Here is a 20,748-nt window from a genome sequence, read left to right as displayed (position 1 = left end):
TCATTATAGCCATCCAATCAAGATATTAAATGTAAGTCACTGTTACGCGCACGGAAAGGGTGCGCGTGCACATATCCACGACCATGAGGAAAAGTTTAACACGTGACCGTCTGTGAGCCAATTACACCTATGCGCGCGCCTTGGGCAATCGGAAAAGACAGGAGAGGTGAAAACCCGCAATTTTTAGCTAAGTAGCAAACCGGCTAACCCGCTGTCTTTAAACTAGAAACCACAGCAAACAAATAACAATGTCTGAGGAAAAGCCGAAGGTGAGAAATGTTGTGTCTGAACAGTGTTTATTTTCCACATTTGGTATTCAACTGCTTGTGAAAATATATTCATGATTGCCTTATTTCGCATTTTTGAGCGGTAGAAAGACATAACAAAGGTTGGTCGAATTGCGGATTTCTGGCTAGCATTGCTAGGCTAGCCTGCTTAGCTTGCTACATGTGGTGCTTGTAACACACAATAAAGGAACTACCTGCTATCTGGTTGTTATACCACATTTAATGTGGTTATCTGACAACTTCTTAAAATAGAGGTACCTTCTACATTTATTCACTGAAGCTGCGCCAATCTTACAGTTTTGCGCAAAATGGAATGGATTCCAACGTAGCTAGCAAACGTTAGCTACCTGGCTGTTTTTTGCGCATTTTACATGTTAGCTCTAGTAGCTAGCGATGCTAGGCTGCACTACTAGTGCTGTCGTTAGCTAGCTAACGGTAAAAGATGAGCATCCTATTCAACAGGAGCTTTCTAGCCGGCTGGCTACCTCAAGATGGTTAGTTAGGTTAGCATGGCTGCTTTTAGACATTCTAACTAGCTAAGTGACTTGCTTTATGGATATATTTGCTGCTAGAACAAACGAATTATACTTAGAACATTCTATATCTGTTAGTGCTAGCTGTAATCTATACCACAGGTCGTGCACTAAGCTTTCAGTGCAGAAATGGATATCAATTTGATAACGTTAGGTAGCAAGCTAATGTGTAATTCTGTTTGAGAGCTGGATACTAAAAGTGGGTTAAAAGCAGGGGTGTACAAAGTCTTCCAGGGTCTAGTTAACTAGCCACTGTTGTGCCTGTGTACGGATTTGAATTTGTGCACAGCTAGTTGGCTAACCCAGGAGAAGCCTACCTAATCATTGAGATTAATCTTCCCAAACCCATCACTCCAAAACGACAGTAAAATAGACATATTTCAACATGACATGCTAAACATATTAGTATCAAATTCCTATGAAAATCAAGTACGCCAGTGTGAAGTAATGAGTCAAAATAAAACTGTCCTCTTATCAGTATAGTTTGTTTATGGCGACTGATTGATTTCTTGTCATCCTGTTTTCCGTCTTACAGGAAGGTGTGAAGACGGAGAATGACCACATCAACCTGAAGGTAGCTGGTCAGGACGGCTCTGTTGTCCAGTTTAAAATCAAGAGACACACTCCCCTCAGCAAACTGATGAAGGCATACTGCGAAAGACAGGCAAGACGCTTAGGGTTTTTGCTGGGAAACATACCATTTGTATATCGTCTCTTATTTTTAGTCTCTAAAATGACTTTGCTCTGCTTTGACAGGGATTGTCAATCAGACAGATCAGGTTTCGATTTGACGGACAGCCTATTAATGAAACAGACACACCTGCACAGGTTGGTATTACTGTGCTGAGCAACCTTTCATTCCAAATGTGGCTTTTGTTCCTTTTTGTCTCATGTTGTCACTTAACCTCTGAATGCTCCAGTTCTACACAGTATATTGTACTGTGGGACCTGTGGTGGGGTCCGAGCCCAACAGGGGCGTAAACATTGTGTTTGTGTTTGCAGCTGGAGATGGAGGACGAAGACACTATTGATGTATTTCAACAACAGACAGGTGGAGCCTCCTAAAGCTGGATCCAACCTGTGTTCAGAGGACTCCACACTTGAAAAGCATCCACTCAATTATTATTTGTTGTTTTTAATCCATTTAAGTCATTGTTCCACTTTTCCACCAGTTTATCTTTTTTGTGATCTGTCAGCACCTAGCCCTACATGTTAGCATGGAGAGGCAGGATTATGTCATGTAGGGTTCAAACCTAACTTGAGATCTGCATGCTTAACTTGAATTCTCCCTTAAATGTCCCATTAACATCAATGCATGATGATCCCAGGTGTACAGGCAGAACTCAAGCTGGGATTTGACCCACAATGAAAACGGCAGCCAGACAATGATAAGGAGGTAGAGGTGACCTACTTTAAAGTTTATCCTGATCGTAAGATTACCTGCCACGCATTTAATAATTTCTGGTTTACATTCATAGAGATTGAAAGCGTTCAGCTTTTGATTCATGTTTAGGGAAGATGTATTTATGTTTCATACTGTGGACAGATGTGAGGGGGAGGGGGGAGTTATTATCCATCACAGATTGAGAGACTTTTATTGGCATACAGGTTTCATATGCAACGTGCTGTCATTAGTCACCCGTGTTAGATGGATGCAGTCGCAGAATAAATGGTCTAATTTCAGTGCTCTCATTTTTTACTTCTACAATGTATTCACAAAATACTAGCTGAGACATGTACATAGGGGTGCTTCACCTCACTGATGTCAGCCAGTATGCCGATTTGATCGAATTGGATAATAAAACAAATGGTAACGTGTCTGGACCAAATGCTAAGTGTTTTGAAATGCAAATATCTTTGGTAGTATTAAGGGAAAAAAAGTTCAGGTCTATTTTAATGTTTCCAAAAGAAAAGACCTAACATGTCTTGAGACCCCTCCTTGTACCCATCCTAACTGCATTAAAGATATTTTATCACACAATACAAGGGAAACCTGACGGTTTGAATCAGTGGTCTCTTCCAGATGTAACTCAGTGGCTGTACTCTGCAGACACTAGTTTGCAAGGTCTGAAAGGATTTTATTGGTATTAGTCCTGTCTTCAAAAGGGCAAGATTTGCAAACTAGTCTGATTCCAGGCCTTACATATCTGACTTAATTCCAGGCCCCTAACCCTTACATATATAGTCAACTACAGTCTGATTTCATTCCAGGCCCCTAACCCTTACAAATCTAGTGGAGGAAAATGTGGTTTGTCTGGGACAGACCAGTGACTTGTTTAGTTGAAATCAGAACTGTCTCCATACACATCTGAATCTGAGGGTTTTGGTGTCGGGTTTAGTGATGTGTGGAAGGTGTTAGCAGGAAGGTCTCAGGTTTAGTGATGTGTTGAAGGTGACGTTAGCAGGAAGATCTCAGGTTTAGTGATGTGTGGAAGGTGGTGTTAGCAGAAAGATCATCCAATTATTTTGTTTCTCTGCTCATTTGTACATTACTTCCCTCCCTTGTACATTACTTGTTGTCCAATACTACTGTATACAATAAATATAGTTTGGTACTGAGCCTTCATTTTCAATTCATTTTCCTAAAGCAAACTGAAATACTTTAAATGAAATCCAAAAGTGACTTGGGTTAGGGTGAGTGAAGGTGAAGTGTCTTGAGTTAGGGTTAGTGAAGTGATTTGGGTTAGGGTGAGTGAAGTGACTTGGGTTAGGGCGAGTGAAGTGACAGGTTAGGGTTAGTGAAGTGACTTGGGTTAGGGTTAGTGAAGGTTTGTACTCTAGAGGGTGCTACTGTTTGTGTTTTCACTTTAACAGCATTGAAAGGAGAAGCACACATTTTACTGACCTTTCATACACTACAGCCGTTTACATTTAGTCATTTAGCAGACGCTCTTATCCAGAACAACTTGCAGTAAGTACAGGGACATTCCCCCCGAGGCAAGTAGGGTGAAGTGCCTTGCCCAAGGACACAACTACATTTAGCTTGGCCAGGAATCGAACTGGCAACCTTCTGATTGATTAATAGGCCGATTCCCTAACCGCTCAGCCATCTGACCCCCGTTTACCAAACCTAGTAACTATGTTGTCTCTGTATTTTGTAACTGTTAGGCATGGCTTTCAAATGGTAGTGAACAGTTAAGAACAGGGAGTCAGGTGGCTGAGCGGTGAGGGAGTCGGGCTAGTAATCTGAAGGTTGCCAGTTCGATTCCCATCCATGCCAAATGACATTGTGTCCTTGGGCAAGGCACTTCACCCTACTTGCCTCGGGGGAATGTCCCTGTACTTACTGTAAGTCGCTCTGGATAAGAGCATCTGCTAAATGACTAAATGTAAATGTAAGAATGATGTTCATTGTTATGAAATGTATTAAACTAAAAGGCTGATTGGACTGAATCTGAGAGATGAAGCCATGGCAGGGAGCTGGAGGTGGACACAGTGGTCAGACTGGTGACGACATCACAATGCTCTATGTGTCCCATCTCTGCCTCCTGCAGTGTAAGAACACTGCTTCCTTTGGCCGTTTGGGTAATTTTAGCAACATCTGTGAAATGGTGTCCCTGGGAGGCTCCTAACACAGAGATTTGATTGTGCTGTCTTTATGTTTGGCATCTGTTTGGCATTTAACATTTCCTCATGGAGCAATACACCCTCAGCTCTGTCCAGCTCTGTAGCGTCAGAGCTTTGCAGCTGGGTGTTATCCTTCCCCTCCCATACTCCTCTAATGAGTGCGCCTGTAGCTGGAACTGTACAACATATTACACCATTTCATTTTGACATTCATCTGGGACTGTGCCCATTGTGTTTTGCCTACATGTGTGACATCAATCATTAAGGGGTTGTTATGCAAAAAAAGAATTTTATGGTAACCTGCTGTCATTGGTTCAACAGTAATTTGGAATTTCAGTTGTGAATCCTGAAGGAGGACTGGCTGCTTCTTATTCAGTCATTGTTCCTGGGGGGGCCACCTGGGCCCCTCCCTTTGTCTCACTGCCTGGCTCTGCCAGATGAGCCCCCATCTGCAGCCCTCATGCCCTCATACACACAACGACACACACACACACACACCACAACGACACACACACAAATCATCTTTGCCTTGCACCTTCATACAATCCATAATCTTTCTGCGTGATGCTCAGTCATATCACAGTGTGTGTGTGCGTCACCCTCCAGTCCCAGCTGTTCTACACCATGGCTGTCTGGAAGACGCTGCTATTGTTGTTATTGTTGAAAGCTCATTACTGTGAATATGACTGGCCATGCTCAACTAAACCCTCCTGTACTATAGGCCTTGTGTTAACTAAACCCTACTGTTCTACAGGCCTTGTTAACTAAACTCTCCTGTACTACAGGCTTTGTGTTAACTAAACTCTACTGTACTACAGGCCTTGTGTTAACTAAACTCTCCTGTACTACAGGCTTTGTGTTAACTAAACCCTCCTGTACTACAGGCTTTGTGTTAACTAAAGTCTCCTGTACTACAGGCTTTGTGTTAACTAAACTCTACTGTACTACAGGCCTTGTTAACTAAACCCTCCTGTACTACAGGCTTTGTGTTAACTAAACTCTCCTGTACTACAGGCCTTGTGTTAACTAAAGTCTCCTGTACTACAGGCTTTGTGTTAACTAAAGTCTCCTGTACTACAGGCTTTGTGTTAACTAAACTCTACTGTACTACAGGCTTTGTGTTAACTAAAGTCTCCTGTACTACAGGCTTTGTGTTAACTAAACCCTCCTGTACTACAGGCTTTGTGTTAACTAAAGTCTCCTGTACTACAGGCTTTGTGTTAACTAAACCCTCCTGTACTACAGGCTTTGTGTTAACTAAACCCTACTGTACTACAGGCCTTGTTAACTAAACCCTCCTGTACTACAGGCTTTGTGTTAACTAAACCCTCCTGTACTACAGGCCTTGTGTTAACTAAACCCTCCTGTACTACAGGCTTTGTGTTAACTAAACCCTCCTGTACTACAGGCCTTGTGTTAACTAAACCCTCCTGTACTACAGGCTTTGTGTTAACTAAACCCTACTGTACTACAGGCCTTGTTAACTAAACCCTCCTGTACTACAGGCCTTGTTAACTAAACCCTCCTGTACTACAGGCTTTGTGTTAACTAAACCCTACTGTACTACAGGCCTTGTGTTAACTAAACCCTCCTGTACTACAGGCCTTGTGTTAACTAAACCCTACTGTACTACAGGCCTTGTTAACTAAACCCTACTGTACTACAGGCCTTGTGTTAACTCTCATGTACTACAGGCCTTGTGTTAACTTCAGTGATGAATAATAGGTAATGAGCCCCTAAGCCAATGGATTATTGCATGAGTAGAAAAAGAATAGCCAACTGTGCTGCAGAACAAAATAGACAAAGGTCATTATTTATCATGGTGTTATAAATAAATGGGGCAAAAGCAAAGTGAACCGTTTGATACAAAGGCCATCCAGCATTACATTGTTTAAAATATATATTTGTTGAAATGTAACTGTATGGCTTCCTATTTATCAATGGACGCACAGAGAGAGAGAGAGAGGGATCAAAAACACAAACAACGTTTTTGGAGTATTTCACGCCGGGTAAAGGTCATGCCTGTGCGCTATGCCCCAGATGTGTCTGTGGAGTCGATCTGGGTTAAGCCACTGTGCAGATGGAGGAGCTGACTTTGGAACTTCTCAATACTTTAGTACAGAGTTGATGTCATTCTCTTGCTGGACTCCACCCTTGTTAGACTGTTTCTTTTTTGTTGTTGTCATAGTCAGTTATTTCCCTACAGTGTTAAACAAATCGCATGTTTTGTTGCAATAGCTGTGTTGTTCACCCATTCACCTAAATAGTCATCGTCTGACTGAATATTAAAATAAACGAACGAGTCCTACGCGCATAAAGCTGCACAAGAAGAATGACTAGTTTATTAGAAGTAAAACAAAAAAGTTTTACCTCTGAACACCGCGGGCTCATCCAGCATATCGTCTCCCTAACAACGTCTCTTGGCACGCCCAAGTAGGAGGCTTGTCCCTGAAAGAGCTCATTGTAGAGGCTGGGATGTGATTGCAGGAGCACTATGATACTGGTATGGACCTAGCTAGCTAGCTAACTGTATTAGTTGGTCAGCACTGGGGGGGGGATTAGCTTGCTCCTAGCAGACGGGGATTTCTGAAGCCTGAATCATGGACATAGTCATTACTATCAACTGGGAGTGGAGCAGAAATTGTGCAAGAGACGGATAGGGCATGTTTCTAAGAATTGAGCGGTTATTGCTTCGAGTCAGAGTTCCAAGACACCATTCTGTTCGGATAGATGCATTCTGAGGACTGTTTTAGGATCCGTACGCTTGTTCATCCACATGTGTTCTTCGCTGAAGTGGCCAGGCGGGGGTAAAACAGGAGACGCTGAGCGAGAAAAAAAGCTCAATTTGTGGATACTTTTTTTCCGTTTGACTGGGGTTTCTGAAGTTGAAGAGGACGACACATACTCGTTGCTAACTATTTCTTGAACCAGGCTGAAACATGGGGAACGCAGGGAGTATGGACCAACAGGCTGATTTCAGGGGTCATAACATGCCTTTGAAACTCCCCATGCCAGAGCCAGGTGAACTGGAGGAAAGATTCGCAATTGTTTTGGTATGTTGACATGACACAAAGATTATTTTTGGGATGATAACGAGGTTGATATGTTACCGTTGTTTTGTCCATCCATGTCTTGGCTACGACTGCTGGGTTTGTGTGACTGTTCGACTGACCGCTAGCTGGCTATCCAAACTCATGCCCGTTCTTTTGTGTTGGTTTCAGAAAAAGCTATTTTACCAATTCCCTTTTATGTAGACATGGCAAAATAATCGCATTGTTTCCAATATTGTGAAAATGCCACTGTGTTTTTCAAGTGTTCCGTCACAGCAGAATACAGCTGTCACTGGACTTTCTGCAAATGAGCAACACGCACTGTAACCAATCTCATAGCCTGACTCAACAAGTTGGCTCTGGATTAAAAAAAAATAATCAAATCACAATCAGGGAGTATGCGGGAAGTTTTTTTGTGTGCACCTTGGTGCTGTTGCAGTAAAATGTCGCTCAGATCCTTTTAGAACATAATTGGATTTTTGTTCCCTGGAATAGAATCTGTAGATCCAAGCCGCACCTGCTCAGGTGTCGAGCTAATTATTGGTTGATGTAATTATCTCCCATTCATCTCGTAGATGTAGATTTACTCACATCTGGGGTCACTGAAAACAACTTCAATTCTGTCGTACAGTACAAAATCCTTGAATAGATAAAAAAGGTGTAATCAGATGGTCTTGGACTAACCCTAACCTGAAGGTATAACGTAAATACGCAATCGCAGAGTGAAGTAACCTACAGCGGAACCTCCGCCCGGCCTTCAGGGACACTTCTATGGCCGCACTCCAGACAGTGTACATTCCGAGTACGGCTACAGAGCCCGGTTTTGTGAGGTCGTGCAAATGTGGGTCAGACGTGACTCTAGTCAGACTTAAAGCTCCAGCAAACGCGGATCTCGCGGCGCAAGCCGACCAGGTCGGTCACGATTAACACATAACACTAAGAAGGTTATGTAGTCACGTGATATGCACTTATAACTTGTTTGCAGAAACAAAGTAGCCTAATCCAAAGCCATATTATACGTTTCCATTTGTTTTTGTTTTTGTCCTCGAGCTTGTAGTCTTTACCGCAAGCCCCAAACCCTTTTACCTCTTATTACACAGCGAAGGAAGTTTTTTTGTGAGAGTCGCTAATGCGTATCACAGTGTTCCAGTTGGGGCGTAATTGATGCGTGTCAGGCAGTTGAATCTCATGCTGTGTGTAAGGAGCAGCACTCTTGGGAGGGGCAGCGCTCACGTCACGCTGCCAGGGGGATTGGAGTCTTTTTCCTCCTATCCTAATCCTGTCTGCTTTTGGGATCACCTGCTTCTCATGATTTGTGAACGCCAAGGGGGTTGCCTGCTTCCAACCTGGCACCCGCCAACAAACGGCTGAACAAAGAAAAGGATCAGTCTTAACTGGCCAAAATGTAAAACTAACAAGGTACTTAATATTCTAGAGCAGTGCTCCTCTACTTTTAATTCCTTAATTCACACTGTGAAAGTTTCAAAGTGATGAGTGATTATTAGAGAGAAAGCAGATTCAGAAAACCCTCCTGACAACATCATCTTAAAGGTGACATGACATGCTGGTTTTGGATGCTTTTATATAGACCTTAGTGGTCCCCTAATACTGTATCAGAAGTCTCTTTCCGGAAATTCAGCCTTGGTGCAGAATTACAGCCACTACTAGCAGTCCCACAAGGAGCTTTCCTCAGAACGCGCTGTTTTGGTGTCTGTAGCTTTAAATGCTAATGAGGAGCGGAGGGGCGGCACCATGCGCTAATGTTTACAATGGATGTATCGCAATGGCTGTAGCCCCGTTGCTGTAAGATGCCTCGAATTTACCCATTCTCATCTGATAACCCTGATTTGCAGAGGTACACACTCAGTCATTTCAATGAGGGGAAAGGCGGATATCGCGCGCGCCATAACACCAACAGCAGAACGGTTATCCAAATAACAAAGAAGTGTACAACACTCACGTTACAGCATGTGTATTCACACACATACTTGATGCTATCTACCTTTCCATTAGCGACAGTAACTCAGCTGTTAGCTGCAGAACTAATGTTACAGCCACATTCTAAGGGTAGCAAGCTAGGTAACCATATACAGTAAAGCTACAAAATGATATAGCGTTAGTTAACTTACTTGGCCGAGGTTAGTAGCTGGACGAAGGAGAGTTTGTACTGATCCAGAATTTAATTTCAGCAAGGCCAGTTTTGTATTAGCTCAAGTTGAGGAAACAGTCGTGGCTGAAGTGTTTGGCGCAGACATACAAAACAAATGCGCCTACAACAGAAGTTGTGTAGGCGAATTTACAGAGAAAATAAAATTCAGAGGCTCGGATGAAGGAACTGTAAAAAGATTTTTGTTTTCCTTTGTACATCCAAATTGAGCAAATGTAATGCTTCGTTCGTTTGCAAGCCATGATGTCTCTCGAGGATAAAAACACTTGCACTGTCGTAGCTCAGTTTCTTATGGGCGGGCCAGATTCTCTGGGCGGGCAAAGCAGAGAGAGGGGAGGTAACCTTCCTCATTGTGACGTCACAAGGAGGAGATTTTCAAACAGAGCAATTGAGCCTTCATTTTCTCAAAGGCGGAGAAGAACACCCAGGGCTTGGTTTACACCTATCGAAAATTCTAGCCACTGGGGGACCAAAGGCAGAAGAAGAAGATGATGGGATGGGAACCTCCTGAAGTGAAGTTTTCATGTCATGTCATGTCACCTTTAACAACCACTGGGCTAGCCAGTCTGCATGAGCCTGCAGTCACTGTCCTCTCCTCAACAGTGACGCTGGCCCCTAGCAGTTAAAGGTACAATCGGAAAGATTTTTTCAGTAAAAAAAGTTTAGTCCCCTTCAGACTGTGTATGCTAACAAGGCCCTCAGTTATTTGAAACAGCTCAGTCCAGCGCAGAAGTTCAGACGAGAATTGGGGGTGCTGTTTTTCATATTTTTCACGTTCATATTTTAATGTATTTCAAATGTTATCAATTGCAGCTTTAATGGTTGATGGAGAAGCCTACAGGCCAACTGGCTGACTATCTTAGCCTCTCAGTGTCAGAAATATTTATCTATCAAGCATTGCACAGTCAGAACAAGTGAACAAGTTAAGAAAGCTTTATTGCTTGCAGCCGGCCCACAAGGAGACAAAAACATCACACGCCATTGTGCTACAATGTTTCTCTGCTAGCATGTTGTGCTAGCTACCTATTTAAACAGAACCGCTCTTGACTGTTATTGGCTAAAACAATGCATGCAAATGTCCCATGGCTCTTCTTTCATTGGCTCCCTTGCATAGACCTGGCACGCGTGTGTGTGTGTGTGCGCTTTCTGACCCCTCTAAGTTTGACCATATGATTAACTCTTTTATGGCCTCTCCAGTAAGATAGTGGTCAAGCCCAGGTCCCCTTGTTTATGTAAGCCTAGTGTTACCCAGAGTTCAGATTTGGGGGTAGGCCTCTCTTTGCACAGAAAGCTAAACACAGTATAATTTTATACATAATAAAAGTGTTACATCTTCAATTTTTCCAACAGTCCAGAAGCTGCCTTATGCCAGAATGCTGTCCGTACAGCATTAGGAGAGTTTAGTGTTTAAATCGCAGAAGTTAGTTTTATGTACTGCTATTTAAACCCCACTGCATGCATGCATTCATGCCAGTCATGCCCACTGGCAGCTGGAGGTGTTAATTACCTGAGTGAGAGTGTAATTCGGCTGATCAAGGCCCAAGAGATTGTTGTCACATCATGAGAGGTAGCCTAGACATTAGTGTAATGGGTGTGAACCTGTGAAACTCACTCCTCAGGTATGTAACAGGCCACCCGCCTCAACGAATAGCTAGCTTTTCTTTGGCGTAGCTGGTAGTGGTCGCGCTTGGCAAGTCAGAGGTCGTGCGTTCGAGCCCAGCGAGTGGCGAACGACACCTTGTTGTGACGGAGTGTGGCTACGTCTGTTACATACTGTCACATTAGCTTACCCCTTTACATCTTTTTTTTTAACCAAAGTTGATGAAATTAGAACACCAAAGACTACCTATCTTTTAATCTGACCAATACCCTGGGAAGCCAGGCTGGGTTCTCCCTGGGAAGATGCTGGGTTCTCCCTGGGAAGATGCTGGGTTCTGTTTCCAACTACAGCCAAGTCCAGTGAGCTCTCACAAACATCAAGGGCTATGTGACTGTCCCGACTGTGTACCTTCTGTAGTTACCAGACTTCTTCTGTAGACTTTCACATGGCTACAGGCTGATCGGTTGACTTTACATCTCAAATATTCTAGTTTACTGCGTTTCCATTAAATGATCACCCGACAAAATGAATGCGTGGGGCACAAAAAAGGGTTTGCCTTCGCTGCGCGTCGGGCCTAACAACACCCTTGAACACGTACTTTATTGGCGATAAAGTACTGCCTCTCGTACCTTATTGCTTAAATAAACCGCAATAGGCATTACGTGTCTGTGTTGCCTTCTCTGCTCGCGTCAACTGTACCTATTTCGTTGTGCTCTTTAGGGTGTTTAACTTTTAGATGCTTGTCATGTTTGTGGTATTGCCACAATGGCGTATTGTTGTTTGAAAAATGTCACATAAAGCTTCATCGTTGTTAACTGGAGTGAAATAACTCCAGATTATGCTTCTTTTTCTTTCAGTCATGACCGCAGCAATGCACTCAAATCTGCGAGTGCATCTCTGAGTGAGAGAGCGTGGCGCGCTGCCGCTGATGAACTCATGATAACCACAGACACAGCGGAAGAAAAAATAGTTCCCATTGACTTACTTATTTAAGTAAAATTCTATACTATACGGCCTACAACTATTATAAAAATATTCTAAAATCACTTGTTTAAAAGAAATCCCAGGTAGGATCGATATTTCAAATTGAGAATCGATCCTTTTGATACAATGCCAGTATCGAAAATATCGATACTTTAGGATCGATCCGCCCATCCCTATTAGGCACCCCCTCCCTCATCTTTATTTCCATCTCATAATTTGACATCAACTTTGGATGCTTTTTGTAGTTAGGCTATATAGTGTATAGTACAGGATAAGATAGGCTTAAATAAATAGAAAGCACAAAGTTGAGTTTTTCACAGAAATATAAATGGATATTCTCCTGTGTCTATTTGCACATCAGAATCAGAGCTAAAAGAACATCATATTCGTAAATATTTTCTCAAAACTTTTGATAAAATTGTAACCGATCAAATTTGAGTCGATCAAATTGACACCCTACCAGTGTGTCTCATAAGGCATCTTCTGTGGTCACCTGTGTGTCTCATCTCATCAGGCTTATGTGCCTGCTGGCAGCCCAGGCAGGCAGGGATCTCCAGAGAGAAATATAGGACCACAGAGATGTCCTCCGTGATTCGTTAACCTCTTCCTGTAGGCTAGTAAAGCCTAAAGGAGGAGTATTCATGGTAACTAGACCAGTATATTTGAGTTGAATGGTCATTATCCCTGTTTAAGACGTAGGCTATAGACTGTTAATACCTTTTTATTAGGCTACATGTTGATTTAACACTAGGACCCATTATAAATTGATTGTCTGGCAAAAAGGAGAACAAGAGTAGTAGAGTTGATCAACAACAAAGATCAGTCGTTTACAGCTGGAGAGTCAAGGTTTCCTGCTGCCTGAATCATCTGTCTTTGTTACAGAAATAAACCAGACCCCTGTACCAAGGACCCCTAGACCTGGTGTAGATATCATACAAGGCTCTCTGCCAAATTGAGACAAAGATTCTCACATATGACCATGACCATGAAGAGCAGGCATAATGTAAACGTTCTCTGTTTAAGCTACGACTAGGGGACTGCCTAGTGATGTTCCCCATGAGCAGGAATTTAATCAAATATCCGTTCACAAGTTGCACAAATGCCTGGGAGTGTAAGCTGGTGATAGTTTGACTGAGTTTGTTCTCTAGTTCCAGACTAAACTATGTATCAGTCCTTTACCTACCTTTGTTGCGTGGAATAATGAACATGGGTGTTTGTAATTAGTCTTGACTCCGGACAGCAATGGCAAAGCCTCTGTCATGTGAAAAACAGCTTTCACATGATACAAGATGCAGTTTTCATCAAATAAATGTCAACTATGTCATATTCATGTTAGACCAAAAGGGAAAGGAAGTTTCTGAGTGAATGTTTGGCATTTGTAAATCTCTTTCACTACAAAGCATGTCTGTAAGCTTTAGCGTGGTTGCCATAGCACCGCAGTCGGATGTTGTACAGGGAAAACAGGATCAAAGAGAGGTGGGTTGAATGGTGAATTGTAGTGTTTCCCTAGGTTACCTAGCATGGGCCTGTAGCCATGGTCCTCAATATTCAGTTTACTCTGATTCAACTATGCTGTGTGATATAGCTCAACAACTACAACACAATCCACTGACACACCCGTCCACCTGGAGCACAGTGTGTCTGAGGTGTCTTCCACGCTGGCTTGCCACACTGCTTAAGTTGGAACCATTGGATGTTCTCATGTGAAGTGAGTAGCTTCAGGTTCAAGATGGAGCCGATGAAGGCTGCCTCGGTCGTTAGGTGCGCTCTTTTTTGTCTTGTTTTGTCTGTTAATTCAGTGTTCTGCCAAGTTTCCCGAGGTTCTCTAACAAGAGAAGTACTTCTAAACATCAGGACTACAACTCCTGTGGATTTATTTCCCACTTTTCTGCTTCCAGCGGCAGAATTAGTGGGAATTATAGTCAAAGCCACCCTCGGCTTTGTCCTAGCAGCGAAGCGCCGTAGGAGAGGCAAACGAACCGGTGCTCTGGTGCGACTCCGTCGGCGTGGGGCACGCACAGCGTTACCGGGGATATTTCTCTCCAACGTGCGTTCACTGAGCAACAAACTGGATGAACTTCAGCTTCTGGTGTGGAAAAACAGAGACTTTCATTCATCTTCCGTTTTGTGCTTTACGTAGACATGGCTGAGTGAACTGATCCCAGACTCTGCGCTACAGCTAGCAGGTTTCAAACTGCTGAGAGCGGATCGTGACCCTGTGCTCTCTGGCAAAACGAAAGGCGGTGGTATTTGTATTTTTTTACATTAACAGTGGCTGGCGTGAAGATGTGACAGTGATTCTGCAGCACTGTTCTCCTGATCTGGAATCATTTTTTATTAACTGTAGATCTTTTTACTCGCCACGAGAGTTTGCATCATTCATTCTGGTTGGCATCTAACTACATGCCTCCTCAGGCTAGCGTCAACGAGGCTCAACGTGTGCTCGCCAGCCAGATACTGAGTGTGGAGCATGAAAATACGGATTCCTTGGTTATTGTGCTAGGCGACTTTAACAAAGGCAATCTCACTCAAGAACTCCCAAAATATAGACAATTCATCAAATGCCCTACCAGAGAAGGAAACACCTTGGATCACTGCTACTCTACAATCAGCAAAGCATACCATGCGGTCCCCCGAGCAGCACTGGGTCACTCTGACCACGCCATGGTCCACCTGATTCCTGCATACAGGCAGAAGCTAAAGCGCTGTAAGCCTGCTGTGAGGACATCAAAACAGTGGACCAGTGAAGCTATGGAGGATCTGCGGGCGTGCTTGGACTGCACTGACTGGGACATGTTCACGACTGCTACCAATAGTCTGGATGAGCTCACAGAGGCTGTGACATCATACATCAGCTTCTGTGAGGACTGCTGTATACCAACACGCACCAGGGTGAACTTCAACAACGACAAACCCTGGTTTACAGCTAAACTCAGAAGGTTGAGGTCAGCGAAAGAGGCCGCGTTTAGGAGTGAATTATCACGTGTTTGCTTCTGTGCACGGCACCTTCTCAGCAAGCAGGGGTGCCTGCAGCTGCCTGAAGGGGGCGCCAATTTGCCAATTCCCCACACAGTGAAATGATAGAAAAGAGAAAACCGCTTTGCGGCGCAGAGATTTTTATTTATTTATTTTATTCTCGTGCGCCCCCCCCCCCACGTGACATGAAAAAATGCCGCCCCGGGCGGCTGCCCGGTCCGCCCGTGCCTAAACCCGCCCCTGCCTATATGTTTATTGTATGCACCTTCCTGCCAAAGCAAATTCCTTGTCTGTGCAAACTTTCATGGCGAATGAATCCCATTCTGATTGTGATTGTGAGGTGTGTGCAACACAGGAAGATGAGTCAGTGCTACAAAAGGCACCCTCTAGGACTGGATCTCAAAGGGAGTCAGGTGGCTGAGCGGTTAGGGAAGCGGGGGGGCTTGTAATCAGAAGGTTGCCAGTTCGATTTCCGGCCGTGCCAGATGACGATGTGTCCTTGGGCAAGGCACTTCACCCTACTTGCCTCGGGGGAATGTCCCTGTACTTACTGTAAGACGCTCTGGATAAGAGTGTCTGCTAAATGACTAAATGTAAATGGAAATAGTGTGCTGAGTGCTCACTATGTGCTCACTATTTTGAACACAGTCATGCATCTTCATTTAGGCTTTGCTGACTTTGTCAGAGCGGCCAGTGAAGTGGAGACTGTTGTGGCTGTTACTGGGACATGTTTAAATGCCATATGGGGTTGAGGGGCTTATCTGTTGTTATAGCTGGTCTTCTCAATAGTCTTTTCAGATTACATCTAAGCTGCTTTGTTTAAAGGCAGCCAAAGGATCTATTCTACTTTTTGTTATTCTTCTCAGATACTGTTGTGAAGTGGAAATGCTTCAAATTGAGCCCTTCAGCATTTCATTTTCAGTTATTTATTGGGATTCCGGTGTCAGTATCCTGTCAACTCAGTCTGAGCTTAGATATTATCCACCGTCAACATTCCTCAATCAGTAAAGTTGGCAGATTGCCTTTTACACCGTTTCAGGTTCTTGTTACGACACATTAGACTTCAGCCAAGTTCACACAGGAACGTGAATAAGCCACAGTTCTCTGTATTATCATGTGGATTGTTCACAAAGCACAAGGACAATGGTGCTTCTCTGTGGAACACAGGGTGAGCAGTATCAGAGCATTGTGCAGCAGGCCACAGGAACACAGCTGTTCTGAGAAGACCCACCAAGGAGCCTGGCACTGCAGACAGACCCAGAACCAAACCCAAACCAGACCCAGTACCAGAACCTAGGGTGTGTGAGCGTGTGTGTTTCACAGTGTCCAGAGAGGCCACAAACATGATCAAGAGGCATCCAGCAGTCAGACATGGTACTCCTGGGCCAGTAATGTTGCTTGTCCTAATAAGCCACAGCAGACAAGGACTTAATCACAATGCTACTAGCCAAGTAATAAAGCCTCACCAGCCAGCCCAGGGTCATCCCAAGGCCTGCTGAGGTGTGTCTGTGTGTAACGTACTCCAAGCAGCCTGCATCAGGCCCTGGAACCCCCTTTTCTGCTGCCTGAGGATCAGCTGCATCATCTCGGCTCCTGAATCGCTGCACTCTCAGTTTGGACATTGGCACCTTTGGGGGTGTTTTTGGTTTTGTCTTGATTTTCCATGGTGGTGTTGTGTGGTCGGAAGGCCGAGTGGCGTAGACTCCTGCTTCACGTGTAGCTAAGCTATATTAATGCTGGTGGTGTTAGACTCCTGCTTCACGTGTAGCTAAGCTATATTAATGCTGGTTGTCTAGTGGTGGAATAGGACCAGGCTGACTGAGCGTCTCTCTTCCTACCTGGTGTCTCCTGCCCACACAGGTCTGCAGTGTTGGCTTGCTAGACTACACTCTTCAAGACTCCAGGATACTGAGGTCATTTAAACAAGTTCTCGGCTTGGCCTTCCTCTGTTGAAGCACGAGTCAAATCGTTGTCTGGCCTTGAGTAAAAAACCCAAACAAACAGATGTCTCCTAGTGTCGTCATCATGTGACTGAACTTTAACAACACAGTGGACCAGCCTGTGCACCAGTCTGGTCTGCTCTCCAGAGTAGCCTGTTGTTACATCTTTTCCCTCTGCTGTGAGGAGCAGGTGTGGGGTCAAGGCCCCTATAGGCCCGGCCCGGCTGATTTATGTAGAACCCAACAATCCTGCCTGTTGTCTGTCCAGCCAGCCTGTAGTGTAGCCCAGGGTTAGGGTTTGACTACTGGCACGCTGCCCCATGGTGAAGTGCATTGTGGGCAGGTTCTGTGCAGAGTCCAAGGTGACAGCTGTGGTAGATAATGTGATTCGTCAGCCTGTAAGTTCTGTGGAAGAGAGGGGGTTTTGTTTTATGTCCTCTGTGTTGGCCTCATAATAAAACGATTCACCTTGACCGGGCTCCCTTGACAAACAGGAAAACAATATAGGACACAGCGTAGGCGTGCACCTGTTAGAATGTCACACAGACTTCTCGACCAATCTGAGTGTGAGTGCTATGGCACCAGAGGCTTTTAGTTGTTCTTTTGTTGCTGTGGTGATTCCAAGAACCGGTGTGTTATCAGGCGTGTTTACTTAGTGACAGTTTCCTCAGTACTGCCTCTGAGACATCTGAATATGAATACTTCCTCCACTGTCGGAGACGCACCTGTTGTGGAGGGAGCTCTGTCCCCCCAGTAACCAGGCAGGGTCACTGTGCTGCTACCTCCAGCCTGCAGTCAGACCTCAGGGTCACTGTGCTGCTACCTCCAGCCTGCAGTCAGACCTCAGGGTCACTGTGCTGCTACCTCCAGCCTGCAGTCAGACCTCAGGGTCACTGTGCTGCTACAGCTTCTAACCTCTGCTTCCACTGATGCTGGCGGCTGAAGTTTTTACAGACACACAGTCTCCCTTCCTCTGACTGGAGTTGTGACTGTCGCACGACCGTCGGCCCGGGGCCTGGAGGTCTGTGTCACAAGGCTGTCTGAGTGACCAGGAGGGTTAGGGTTGCAAGTCTGTTGCCAGAAGCAACACGTGTGGTGCCAAATGGGAGGTGTGTACGCCTCAGTGACCGCTAGCTTCTTAGGATCCAAAGAAGGCAGCAATCTATTGTCAACAGGTTTATTGGAACCCTAGACACACACACGCATGTATGTACATACACGCTGGAGCCCTAGACACACACACACGCATGTAAGGACATGCACACGCTGGAAACACAGCCAGTGTCATTGTTCAGGTTTCAGCCTTAATGTTATTGTCAAACTGAGATGTAGGCCTACAACTGTTGGCCAATGACGTTGGGATCAAACTAATGTTGGGGGCTTCCACGCCAGGGAACCAGCCTAGAGAGATCAGGCAGATGTTTAGGTTTCTTCACACACTCAATGCCATCCCTGTAAATAGAAAAATACGGCCTGAAGATTGAGTAATTGGACAACAGGAAAATCATGCAATCTACAGTATAGGATGACACCAAGGATCAGTTGATTAGCTGATTCATTTCAAAGTTAACTCACTGTGTGTTCCTATAGTTCCCTGAAGGGTGTGTTGCAGTCAAATATTTCCCCCAGCTTTCTACTGACCCTCCAGTTAACCCAGTGATGTTGCCGTCTCAGTGAGAACTCCCAACATGCCAACATGGCTGCCAGACTGGCCTGTGTTAGAGCTCAAAGCCTCTCGGAGCCGGTCCTGTTTACCCACCAGTAAAAGAGTTGTGTGATGGAGGGTCCTCTGTCTCATGTCTGTAATGGTCCCACCCAGCAGTGTTGCCTCTCTCAAGGCCTTGCTGCACGGCACACAAGATAGGGATGACGTAATGGACATGGTTCTGAAAGGAATGCTTGGCCTGCCAGATTCTGGAAGTGATGCTGTGCACAGACGTGGCTCACAGTCCCAGTTTAGAGAGGGATTCCCCCAGACGCGGTCCCAGACGCGGTCCCAGACGCGGTCCCAGACGCGGGGCAAGACGTGTGCTTAGCCGCCTGCGAGTGCGTCACTGGTGAGAGGGCCCCCGGACTCGAAATACCACAACCAGTATCATCAGACTCACTGGTGCTACTACTTTTTGGTTTCGGAAGATGAATCAAAAATGGCTGAAACCAGTGAGGTGAACAGAGCGAACCTGCTGCAGCTGTGTGAAAAAAACTCAATCACATTGTAACGAACAACAATGGAGCAACAGCAGCGTATTGCGATACTATCCTTATTTGTTATGATTTGGTGTTGCACGACCACGTCTTTTGGGTTGCTCGTTGGTCTTGTACCCAGGTTTATATACAGGTCCATGAGAATTCCATGAGAATTCATTTGTCCCCTGAGCTACCACTTTTCCGTAGAACATAACACACTTTTATGTATTGCTGCATATGTTTTTTTAAATATTTTATTTATTTTTGCAGTAGAGCCTTCACTCTTCACCCCCCCACACGTTTTACCTTGACTCATTTTGCTGCTAACGAGCAGCGCGGCTGTCTCTGTCAAGAGTCAACATCCTTTTCAACCCACAATTCAACTACATTTTGCTTTGCTTTCTATAATAGGTAATATATTAAGTTTGATTACGTTCACAACTAAACCTAAATGGTTCGATTGTTTGGTCCACAGAAGAGTTTGAATGCGTGTTCTCACCTCTCCAAACGAATGGGACTTACAGAGAAAACGGAGCATGGTTCGATTGAAACAGACCAAACAGGTTAGGTGTGAAAGCCCCCTCTCTGGGATGGGATGCGCAAGCAAGCACACCCTACAATTTCCCCAGAAATTGTACCCTCTCTAGTTATATGTTTTTGCTATTTCTGCTTGAAGGTTTAGGCGATGTGAGAAAAGCCAAAGGCCGCCTTTGCCTTTTCAAAGCAGGAAACACCCTGAAGGTGTGGTATCAGGGTCAGTCACCAGGTCTGGAGGTGTGGTATCAGGGTCAGTCACCAGGTCTAGAGGTGTGGTATCAGGATCAGTCACCAGGTCTAGAGGTGTGGTATCAGGGTCAGTCACCCGGTCTGGAGGTGTGGTATCAGAGTCAGTCACCAGGTCTGGAGGTGTGGTATCAGGGTCAAATCAAATGTATTTGTATAGCCCTTTTTACATGCATGCATGTCACAGAGGGCTTCACACACGCCCATAGAACTGCCCCTCAACCAACCTAAACCCTCAAGGAAGACAAGGAAAAACTCCCAACAGGAGAAAAAATGGAAGAAACCTTGGGAGGAGCAATTCAGAGAGGGATCCCCTCCTCTAGAGACGGTTGTTGAGAGAGAAGAGCAGAACACAGGCTAAACATAGTCATACAGTGTCAATGGGTTTTGAAACACCAAAAGCCATTGTTCAACTTTATAGATGTAGGACAGGACCGGGAGACTCGCGACCAGGTCCAGCGTTGGCCGACCGACAACCAAGCCCCCCTCGGTTGGAACATGAAATCTGTTCCAGGGGAAAGAACAATAAAATAAGTTATACTTATAGAACTAGAGAGGGTACAATTTCTGGGGAAATTGTAGGGTGTGCTTGCTTGCGTCGGTTGGACAGGGGTCCGTTTTTTAATGACATTTTTACAACTGATATTTCTGTATTTTATATAAAAATGCATACT

General features: G+C 44.7%; 2 protein-coding genes across 2 annotated transcripts in view; both read left to right on the top strand.

Moving 5' to 3' along the window:
• Window positions 1–110: 110 nt before the first annotated feature.
• On the top strand, window positions 111–2,503 carry LOC134017905 (small ubiquitin-related modifier 3-like). The gene is made up of 4 exons (XM_062458036.1): window positions 111–269; window positions 1,356–1,484; window positions 1,577–1,648; window positions 1,823–2,503. The coding sequence occupies exons 1-4, from the start codon at window positions 249–251 to the stop codon at window positions 1,883–1,885; spliced, it is 285 nt and encodes a 94-aa protein (XP_062314020.1). The 5' UTR covers window positions 111–248; the 3' UTR covers window positions 1,886–2,503.
• A 4,352-nt stretch (window positions 2,504–6,855) lies between these two features.
• The window catches only part of fmnl2a (formin-like 2a), an 80,228-nt gene continuing 66,335 nt past the window's right edge, over window positions 6,856–20,748 (top strand). Inside the window, exon 1 of the mRNA XM_062458033.1 lies at window positions 6,856–7,440. Coding sequence (XP_062314017.1) covers window positions 7,327–7,440 — 114 coding nt within the window. The 5' untranslated portion in view covers window positions 6,856–7,326. The remainder of the gene's footprint in view (window positions 7,441–20,748) is intronic.

Source organism: Osmerus eperlanus, chromosome 3, assembly GCF_963692335.1.
Source record: "Osmerus eperlanus chromosome 3, fOsmEpe2.1, whole genome shotgun sequence".
Lineage (NCBI taxonomy): Eukaryota > Metazoa > Chordata > Actinopteri > Osmeriformes > Osmeridae > Osmerus > Osmerus eperlanus.
Note: the sequence above shows the minus strand (reverse complement) of the source record. Positions and strands in the feature narration are given on the sequence as shown.

What these genes read in the sequence shown, in the direction of transcription:
- LOC134017905 (XM_062458036.1), top strand. Translation starts at nt 249, where the DNA reads ATGTCTGAGGAAAAGCCGAAG. An exon ending in TGTCTGAGGAAAAGCCGAAG is followed by an intron (nt 270 to 1,355) that starts GTGAGAAATGTT and finishes TCCGTCTTACAG; the next exon opens with GAAGGTGTGAAGACGGAGAA. An exon ending in AAACAGACACACCTGCACAG is followed by an intron (nt 1,649 to 1,822) that starts GTTGGTATTACT and finishes TTGTGTTTGCAG; the next exon opens with CTGGAGATGGAGGACGAAGA.